Source organism: Brassica napus, unplaced genomic scaffold (genome assembly GCF_020379485.1).
Source record: "Brassica napus cultivar Da-Ae unplaced genomic scaffold, Da-Ae ScsIHWf_806;HRSCAF=1155, whole genome shotgun sequence".
Lineage (NCBI taxonomy): Eukaryota > Viridiplantae > Streptophyta > Magnoliopsida > Brassicales > Brassicaceae > Brassica > Brassica napus.
The window spans coordinates 173,477-183,667 of NW_026016852.1; the positions used below are offsets into that span (position 1 = coordinate 173,477).

Genomic DNA, 10,191 nt, shown 5'->3' on the forward strand with positions numbered 1-10,191 from the left:
CTTGCGCACGTCTGGCTTCTATGACCCTCGCATGCGTCGGTCTTTTCACGGGAAGCCTTCAAGCTGATCGTGTTTTAAGAACCGGTCTTGGTATTTTAAAAAAACTATAAACAATTTAATAAAAATTCTAATAAATCTTTCTTTCAACTTGAGTTTCTCTGGAATAAAACTTAGCAGTTCAAGAGAAGACAGTATGATACTCGCGTCGTCATGAGTGGGAGTATGGAGACTAGATAAGCCGAAATTCTGCTTCGATTATTGTGACGTAATAACCGCTACTTCTAAAATAAATACTACTAGTTAACTAAAATCCGTAATCAAAGACTTTTTCTTTCGAGAAGCTGTTATTTATACTTTATAAATATAAAAATACTGATGTTTATCCAAATATCATAGCTGTCTCACTAATCAAACCTACTTATAATCTTTCTTTTTTACAAGTTGTTAATTGTTATACTATATCACTTGATGCATTATTATAATATCAGCTAAGCAAATAAGCGAACGGCAAGCATGGCTTGTTCGGAACTAATCAATGTTTATTTTGTTAATTACGGCAAAAGATGATAATGCTAATGTATATGATCAGGAAAAAATCCATGCATATATTATTATTGTGGATGATAAAATCATAATTGTGGAAAACGAGTATAATTTATTTTAAAAAACTTGGTTATTAGCCTTTGGAAGTCCAAACAGGTTAGACTATTAGAATTTAGAGTTAATTACGTGAAGGAATCACCTAATGCAACTTTTAATTGGTGTATTCAAACAGATTGGCTCTTCAAACCCCATAGGAGACAATATGCATTTTAATTATGATTAAAAATCATTTTTTGGCTGTAGTTTTGTAGAAAATAGTTAATGAAAAAGTTGTGCAGGTCTTAGACTTGATTCCCACAATTAGATTTTAGACCATAAACCTATCATTATACATTGATTATAATTTATATCTAGCTTAGAAACTATAACTAATTGAACTGAGACTTTTAGAAGTCTATAAAGTTGTATCTGCCTGCGTGAAATGCCGAAGCATAAAAACTTTGTTGTCAGTTTTTATGTATATATAGCATTAATTTATCAAAAGATTGCACATATATAGCATCCAGGGTTACGATTACGAACAATGCTTTTAAAACATTTACGATAAATAATAAATACATGACGTGAGATCTTTCAGGGGACATGCGTATACACATAGGGAGAGAGAAGATAAGTTTCATAAATTAGGTACAATAACGATGAGATATATTATTTTAAGAAATTATAAAAGATGATTGATCAAAAAAAAAAATTATAAAAGATGCATGATCTAATATATTGGTTTGTCTAGTAAGAGGAGTACTCCAGGATAAGCTTAATAAGTAAATAATTTTGTATATAATTTGATCTTTTTCTTTCTTTCTGATGAAACATCGATCGTGCAAATGATTTGTGTGTAAAAAGCTACGCAATTCAATATGATTGTGCCTTTTTAACCGTACGATCCATACTATATGATAGATATTGGTGAACTTCATTTCACACTATATCCACATATATTAATATACATCAATTTTATTCCAGCTGGATAAAATATTTAATTGTATATAACTTTAAAACGAGAAGATAGAAAAAGATATGTCACACATTAAACACTAAGCTTTTGCCCATTTGTAGAATTATTTTCAAGTGCTATCTTATAAAGTGATTTTGCCACCACTAGTGGCTATACCTCGTGTTTGGATTTTCATTCTTTTCCTGTTCATATTTTTGGCATGAACGAGGTTAAAGTAATTTTATTGGAGATATCTCATAAGAAGTTTTTAAAAACTTATACAATAGAAATATTATGTTGGGTTCTCGAAATCATGAAAACCCCAAAAATTATAATTTGAGAAATTTTAAATTGGATTTTCCGTTTTGAGATTTTTATATTTAAATATTAATATTTATATATACATACACTTTAATTTAAATTGAGAACTTTATGCTCAAATATCGTGTCAATGGAGGGGCTCTGAATCCATTCTTGTATATTTTATACAAATTTCAAGATAAATTTGTTTATTTTAATAAAGCAATGGTTTTAGCTACTAAGGCTATCCACAACGGTTAGAGTCGATAATGAGTTTTTTAAAATTAATATTTTATTAAATAAACGAATAATCACTAAAAATATAACTGATGCAATAATTGTTTGCGATCAACTAGTAAGAAGATGCCAACTATTCTAAAAGTCTCTCCTGGTGATTCTTTATTTTTCTCTCTATTTTTCTATTTTTTATTTTTTTTTCTGAATTTAGATTTTTTCCTAATATTATGTTTATGTATAGCGTTTTAAACCAATAGCTATACGTATTCGAAATACAAATATATATATATATAGATGCTATGGGATTTGCCTTTGTCAAAGAGAGATGCTATGAATTCGAACATCTGACTAATTAATCTATCTAATATAACTTATTAATGAATTTGAAATATGAGTACTATTTTAACTGATCAAATATAACTAGTTATACAATTTTACGTTTAAATAAAGTGATTTTGGTTTTTGAAAAAGAATGATTTGTATCATAATTTTCCAAGAAAATTCCATTTACATAATTCAATATTGGTCGAGACACACCGCCGTATATATACAATTGCCAAAAAAAAAACAATGCAACCAAGAAATTAGTAACATTATTAGTGTTGTATTCACACCAACATGAAGAATCATTGATTTGTAAATCGAATTTTGCTTTCATAGACTAGAATCTAATTAAAAATCAATAATCTGCTGAGTACAGGCAGAGAACTGGATCAATGCAATGGCACGTGCATGAGCCTAGATGAGATGCAAACTTTACCAATAGGATATATGTAACTGATGAAAAATTATACTGTGCAATTAATACCAACGTTTTATTAAGAGCTTGATTGGTTTCCCCGCTATCACCCGCAAACACAGCTTTTGCGGTTGGTAGTGGTTGACAGCGTTTCGAAACAATCATACAAACCGCTACAAATCGCTTCAAACCGCTCCGAATCTCTTAAAATCAAAAGCTGATTCCAGCTAGCGTTTGCGGTTGCGGGAGGATAATTTTTTTTCTTTTTTTCTTTAAAAACGATATAAATACAAAAATAAAAATATTCAATAAATTTTTTAAAATCGAATTATTAAAAACTAAAATATATCTATTATGTTTTAATTAATATTATAAAATTTTAAAAATAAAAATATTTTCTATAATTTTAAAAAATTTAAACTATAACTTTCTAAATATAATTTTCATATTTATTATAATATTATGATTTTTGATATTTTTATAATTATATAAAATATAAATATTGTTAATTTATTATTTAACCGCAGTTGTATTTGGTAGTTAACCAGTCATAAGTATCCCGCAAACGCACCAATTTCTAACCGCAGAACCAGTCGTACAAATCTCTTAAAACCGCTAGAAACCGTAACCATCCGCATCCGCAAACGCCCGCAGCCGCAACCGCAACCGCTGTGTTTAAACCAGTCAGACCCTAAATAATGGATGTTAAAGGTGTTAATAGAAGTTAGAAGTAAGGCAATATTTGGGCCCCAGCGATGGACCTTGGACCATATCTGATTTATTATACAATCGTATTTTTGTTAATGGATTTTATAGTATTAATACCATGACTATTATACATTTGATATGTGCTCATGTAGACACATTATTCATACATGCAGCCTCAGAGTGTTGATTGAGAAGACGTTTTGGGTCATTGTTTTCGTCATACGACCATGTAAATTAACTAGGCACTTTAGTCTTTATATATTCTTAGAATAATTTTCCAAAAAACCGTATTAATTAATTACGTCAAAGTAAAATTGCCATATTCATAGTCTTGTATTGGCAAGCTAAAACAAATCATATTAACACATATTTTTCTAGATCTGATTCTTTGGTAGAGATATCGAGTGCTTTAAGAATTATTTGAGAAGAGATTCTCGATAAAGAAAAAGAAAGATTACCCAGCAAATTAGTATAATAATTACTTAGCTTACTTTTAAACGAATTATTTAAACGAGTCAGGGGATCCACGCCCCTACGAGACTCGGAAAAGACGTCATATGTTATAAGTAGATCCCACTTATCTACTTACGTGTAAACGTGTCATGCTTTAGTAAGTTGGGTATTACAGTGAATATGTTAGATAAATATTCGATTTAAAATTATACTGGTTTTATAGTCGAAATTAATCTCCTAATAGTCGACAAAACAAAACAACAAAAAGACTCCTAAACGTCGAAGCCTTTGCCTCTTCAACAACAACGACAAAAGAAAAGAAAAAAAAACTCCTAATCGTCGCAATTGTTGAAGACTTTGGCCTGTTCAAGAATAACAACAAAACTATCACACGATTTAAGATTACTTTGTTCTCTTCTCTACGTTCACTTTCCTTTCAGATTATATTCTCTGTCATGCACACAACCGTATTTTGAATCAGATCTCATATTAGTTATAAATTCAAATTTAGTTTATTTGTTTTACAGATTTTTACGTTCACAATAGTTAAGACTTACAGACATATTATAGAAACCAATTATTGGAAAGAACGTAATATTCCCTGAACTCTAACTGTAACCTTTGTAAAGAAATCCGTTTTGAGTGCAGAGAATGATCATAAACCATGTAGTCAACCGATGTGAGGCTCTTCATCGAAATAGGCCCATATAATTAAGTTGGAAACAATCATCTGTATAATTATTCGGCTAAGTTTTACAAATGGGTTAAATTTTACTAATGGGTTTAGTTTTACAAATGGGCTTAAAGCAATTCTAGTGTGGAACATAAACTGAAAGAGACACACCCGTCTTTTCTCAACTGTAGAGAATAGTGTCACTCTGTCCAGTTTATGACCCATAGTTTTTAGTTCCGCACGTCGATGACACGACACAGACCTTGGTAAGCACTCAACAACCTTCCACACTGAATTAGTATTTTATACAGATAATTCATACGTCAATGACATGTCACAGACCTTGGTAAGCAAGCACTCAACAATCTTCCACAGAAAACTAATATTTTATCTAGATAATCCCTGATTTATTTTTTAATATGGTTTTATTAACGACGATAAACACTGATTGATTTTAAAAACATTTCCATTGGAAGAAAAAGAAAAGTAAAACCGACCGTGTCCACCTGCCAACGAAAACCACCGGTACCAACAGATTGGGAGCGATTATAAAACCATTAACCAAATTTTATATTAATAAAAAAATACTTAAAATAAGAGAAATACAGACCGAACCTTATCCAAAGCCGCACGTCAAGGCAGTATAAATATCATCTATTGGTTTGGAACCAGAGATAACCAAACACGAAAGAGAGAGACAAGCAATAACCGGAGATAACCGAAAGCAGGAGAGAGAGAGTGACATGGCGGACATAGCGATTTTGGTGGCGGAGGAGTATGAGCGGAGGGTGAGACAGACGGCGGATTCGAGTTCGGCGTCGTTGGAATTTGATTGGTGGAAGAACGTTCCAGCGAAGTTGACTATGTCTATAGGAGTCAACGAGAAGAAGATAGAGAGTCTGATAAAGAAGTTTGAAGCTAAATCTCAGTTCGCTCTTGCCATCTCACATGGCTTCTTCTCTGCTTAGATTCCACTTTGTTCATCATATCTAATTTCCTTTCTGTTTTTATTTTATGTATTTATGAGTTTATGTAAATAAGTAAATATCTAAATCAATCAAATGTAATTTTCTGTTTATTTAATCAAACTTTGGATATGATAAAACAAATTTAAGGGACAACGTCACAACGCTGCTTACGTTGAAAAATTCTCGAGGGAAGAGACGTAATATTTAAAAACTTCATCATCCATTTCATGTGTTGAGAGACTTCGGCGTAATTATTGCAGTTCGATCCTTAAATTTTGGATTTCTCATCAAAGAAGCATCATATTTTCTTTAGTGAAAAATAAACCTTGCTTTAAAAAAAAAATCTGAGTTAAGAATGGGAAGCAGCGAGGAGATGCCAGTGGTGCTCATCACGGGATGTTCTCAGGGAGGAATCGGCAACGCGCTGGCTCGTGAGTTCTCGTCGAAGGGTTGTCGTGTGGTGGCGACGAGTCGATCGCAGAGCACGATGGCCGATTTGGCGAAAGATCCCAAGTTTTTAGTACAAAAGCTCGATGTTCAGTCAGAACATAACGTGTATAAAGTCTTGTCGGAAGTTATCGATAAGTTCGGTCAGATCGATGTTCTTGTCAATAACGCCGGAGTTCAATGCATAGGACCACTCGCTGAGATTCCAATTCAGACCATGGAGCACACCTTTAACACCAATGTGTTCGGTCGGTAAATTAAAACATGTCTCAAATTCTCTTATGATCACAATGTGTTCGTTAAAATTCCTGACTAAAGTTTTTTTTTTTTTTTTTGCAGGTTCCATGAGGATGACACAAGCTGTTGTACCTCACATGGCGTTAAAGAAGAAAGGAAAGATTGTGAACATAGGAAGTATCAGCACAATGGCACCAGGACCATGGGCAGGGGTTTATACTGCATCAAAAGCTGCTCTTCATGCTCTTACAGACACATTAAGGTTGTCTATATTTCAGCAATCTTCTTTGTCGGCTTGATCATATGGTTTATCTTGTTTTGTTTATTTTTCTAAGGTTGGAGCTAAGGCCATTTGGGATTGATGTAATAAACATTGCCCCAGGAGGTATACAATCAAACATAGCCGACTCAGGGATATCGAGCTTCAACAAGTTACCTGAGCTGAAACTATATAAGCCTTTCCAAGAAGCTATCCGTGAAAGGGCGTTTTTGTCGCAAAACGTTAAGCCAATACCTGCAGAGACGTTTGCGAAGGAGGTGGTATCAGTGGTCCTGAAGGAACACCCACCGGCTTGGTATTCTACAGGGAGGTTGTCCACCGTCGCGGCGATCATGCACCATTTGCCCATTTCCCTCAAAGATTTTCTCCTGACTAAGAGCTTCATGAAAAAAGGGCCAAAAGAAACTGTTTGAGTATATTCTAAATACTAACCATGAAACAAGCTAGATACAGAAGCCACAGACATAATAATGGGCTCTTAAGCCCAACACAGTCCAGAATAAGAGACATAGTAATTGGCTCTTTAGCCCAACACAGTCCAGAATAAGATCCCAGTAAGCCTTAAGTCTGGTCCTTATCACACATCTATCTGAAGTATGTTACTAGCCTACTAATACTAGGTAATATAATCCATCAAGGAACAATGTGTGTGTTTTGTGAGAATTATGATCAATATACTTCCAACAAAACTGAAGAATATAGCATTTGTCACTATTCTGAATTTATTATTAAATTTCACAAAACAAATTTCACATTCACAACAAATGTAAAATACTTTTAAAGGTTGATTGGTAAGTATTTTAGAAGTGTTATAGAGTCTCTCTACAGTTCAAATAATTTTTAAACCATAGATCTTTTTTTAATCATGCTTTATAATTTATTTTTTAAAACATATTTTTATATCCTATTCATTTTTAGTTGTAGAAAACAAAACATCTAAAATACTTATATTTGACTTTAAGAAGTTTAAATATAAATCATTAAAATTTTTTCAAACCTACAGTTGAAATCGTATAGCAAAATTAGTTACAAACTTTTTTACAGTTTTAATTTTACAATTAAAAAATATAAATGTAAAATTCATTTCAATCAAGTCTTTAATATTCAGATTTGTTTCTAATTAGTTATCTGAACAATTGACCCTGAAAAAGAAAGCCAAAAAAAAAGGTTATAAAGAATGCATGAACTATGAGAGCTAATTCAATATTCAATGGTCCACCATATTAATCTACGGTCAAGATTTTGTAAAATACATGTCTGAAGTTAAAATTTAATAAAGAGAGAAAAAAAGAAAAGAAAAAGTCAGTAGTTCAGGAAGAGGAAGAACAGAGACGACTCTCTTTACCCTCTCATCTCCTCTTCCTTCCACAAACATGGATTCTAAACCCTAATCTCTCCCCCAAAATCAATTCCTCACCATCAATTCCTCACCGTTGATTTTGTTAAGAAGAATGGGTAAAAGCGGACGGCTCAGATGGAACCCTTTCAGCCACAGATCCTCTTCATCAAGACAGGAACAGCAACAACAACAACAACAACCTCCAATTGAATTCATATGTCCGATTTCAAAAACAATAATGTCCGACCCAGTTGTCGTCTCCTCCGGTCAAACCTTCGAACGTGTCTGCGTCCAAGTCTGTCGCGACTTAGGCTTCATCCCCAAACTCAATGACCTTAACCACGACGAAGATCCGCCGGATTTCTCTACAGTAATCCCTAACCGTAACATGAAATCAACAATCGACGGCTGGTGCGACTCCGTCGGCGTCGACCGGCCACAACCGCCGGATTACTCCGCCGTGGAAACCAATCTCCGGCACCAGATGCCGCCGTCGGAAGTGGAGATCCGCGTGTCGGAGCAGGAGCTGCTGAGAGCGGTGGCGGACCGAGCTCCCGTGATATACCACCACGCAGACTCTGACCTAATGGGCCGAAGAAAGCCCACCGGGGATTTCAACTCGACAAGCTCTGATGAATCGGTGATCGTGGCCCAAAGCCCATTTACTCCTCTCCCTCTAACCACCCGCCCCGCTTGCTTCTCCCCTTCGTCTTCCTCCTCCGAAATCGATTTCTCCGCCGCCGCCGCCGCGAATTCGCCGGAGGAGGAAGAGATCTACAACAAGCTCAAAAGCTCCGACGTGTTCGATCAGGAGCAGGGGTTGATCATGATGAGGAAGATGACTCGGACGAAAGACGAAGCTAGAGTTTCGCTATGCTCATCTCGGATCCTCGCTCTCCTCAAGAGCATGATCGTGTCTAGATACAGCTTAGTGCAGACGAACTCTCTAGCTTCTCTCGTGAATCTATCTCTCGAGAAGACCAACAAGCTAACGATCGTACGGTTAGGATTCATTCCTTTATTGATAGATGTTTTAAAGTCAGGTTCCAAGGAGGCGCAAGAGCACGCCGCGGGTTCGATCTTTAGTCTCTCGTTGGAAGACGATAATAAAATGCCTATAGGAGTTTTAGGCGCGCTTCAGCCGCTTCTCCACGCGCTTAGAGCGGCCGAGAGTGACCGCACGCGCCACGACGCGGGTCTAGCGTTGTATCATTTGTCTTTAAACCAAACGAATAGGTTGAAGCTTGTTAGGCTTGGAGCTGTTCCGGTTCTGTTCTCGTTGGTTCGGTCTGGCGAGTCAGCGAGTAGAGCGCTTTTGGTTATATGTAACTTGGCTTGTTGTAGCGAAGGGCGGTCGGCGATGCTTGATGCTAACGCGGTGGGGATACTTGTCGGGAAGCTGAGGGAGGAGGAGGAGAGGAGGGGGGAGGAGAGTCGGTCCTCGGCGGCGGCGAGGGAGAATTGCGTGGCGGCGTTGTTCGCGTTGAGTCACGAGAGTTTGAGGTTTAAGGGTTGGCGAAGGAGGCGAGGGTGGTGGAAGTGTTGAAGGAGGTTGAGGAGAGGGGGACGGAGAGGGCGAGGGAGAAGGCGAAGAAGATTCTTCAGTTGATGAGGGAGAGGGTTCCGGAGGAGGAGGAGGATGATGGCGAAGGGACGGTTGATTGGGACAGAGTTATTCTTGACTCGAACGGGTCGATACGGTCGAGTTTAAGGGGTGGTGGTGGTCGGAACAGAATTCCTCAGAATTCTTCTGGCTTCTAATCACATTTTTATTTCTTCTTTCATGCTTTGTTTGTATAGAGAGAAAAATTTGGAAAATGTTTGTGATGTATTTTTTTGTAACTTTGTGATGATGATTGACTAGAAAAGAAATGACAAATAAAGCGCGAGTGATGTGAATATATGATGTGTTATGGGTATTTTGTAACATAAACATTTACATTAATCCAAGCTTTACTAATGTGTAAGTAGTCTTGTTTGTATGTATCAGTATAAAACCAAATGCTTGATGAGTGAGTGCTGTTGAGCTTGGTGAGCTTATATCAATCAGTCTAGAGGAGATAGTAGAGAAGGAGAAGATGAACTTGCAGTCCTAACCTTTAGTTAGAACAAGTAACGATAATCGCAGGGGAAAAAGAACAGCGGTGTTCTCTTACTTCGTGTACGCAGCAGGAAACAAATCAACGAATGTTCGTCTTGGGCTTTATCTTATCAAATGGGCTTAATTTATATTTGACTCACGGATCTAGCATTTAGACCAAAGCTTAATAGTT

At 35.9% G+C, this 10,191-nt stretch overlaps 3 protein-coding genes across 3 annotated transcripts; all 3 read left to right on the forward strand.

The window, feature by feature from the left end:
- The first annotated feature begins 5,286 nt into the window (after window positions 1–5,286).
- LOC106380170 lies at window positions 5,287–5,725 on the forward strand. Its single transcript, XM_013819978.3, has one exon. The coding sequence runs from the start codon at window positions 5,391–5,393 to the stop codon at window positions 5,613–5,615; it is 225 nt and encodes a 74-aa protein (XP_013675432.1). The 5' UTR covers window positions 5,287–5,390; the 3' UTR covers window positions 5,616–5,725.
- A 180-nt stretch (window positions 5,726–5,905) lies between these two features.
- LOC106382883 (short-chain dehydrogenase ptmH-like) lies at window positions 5,906–7,293 on the forward strand. Its single transcript, XM_013822968.3, has 3 exons — window positions 5,906–6,310; window positions 6,402–6,561; window positions 6,635–7,293. The coding sequence occupies exons 1-3, from the start codon at window positions 5,971–5,973 to the stop codon at window positions 6,990–6,992; spliced, it is 858 nt and encodes a 285-aa protein (XP_013678422.1). The 5' UTR covers window positions 5,906–5,970; the 3' UTR covers window positions 6,993–7,293.
- A 418-nt stretch (window positions 7,294–7,711) lies between these two features.
- Window positions 7,712–9,888, forward strand: LOC106382884 (U-box domain-containing protein 38). Its single transcript, XM_013822969.3, is given in 2 exon segments — window positions 7,712–9,429; window positions 9,432–9,888. Coding segments are annotated over 2 exon segments (1,647 nt in total). The 5' UTR covers window positions 7,712–8,030; the 3' UTR covers window positions 9,680–9,888.
- Window positions 9,889–10,191: the final 303 nt, after the last annotated feature.

Coding starts and splice junctions, on each gene's coding strand:
- LOC106380170 (XM_013819978.3), top strand. CDS start 5,391: ATGGCGGACATAGCGATTTTGGTGGCGGAGGAGTATGAGCGGAGGGTG.
- LOC106382883 (XM_013822968.3), top strand. CDS start 5,971: ATGGGAAGCAGCGAGGAGATGCCAGTGGTGCTCATCACGGGATGTTCT. Junction 6,311..6,401: donor CTTTAACACCAATGTGTTCG/GTCGGTAAATTA, acceptor TTTTTTTTGCAG/GTTCCATGAGGATGACACAA. Junction 6,562..6,634: donor GCTCTTACAGACACATTAAG/GTTGTCTATATT, acceptor TATTTTTCTAAG/GTTGGAGCTAAGGCCATTTG.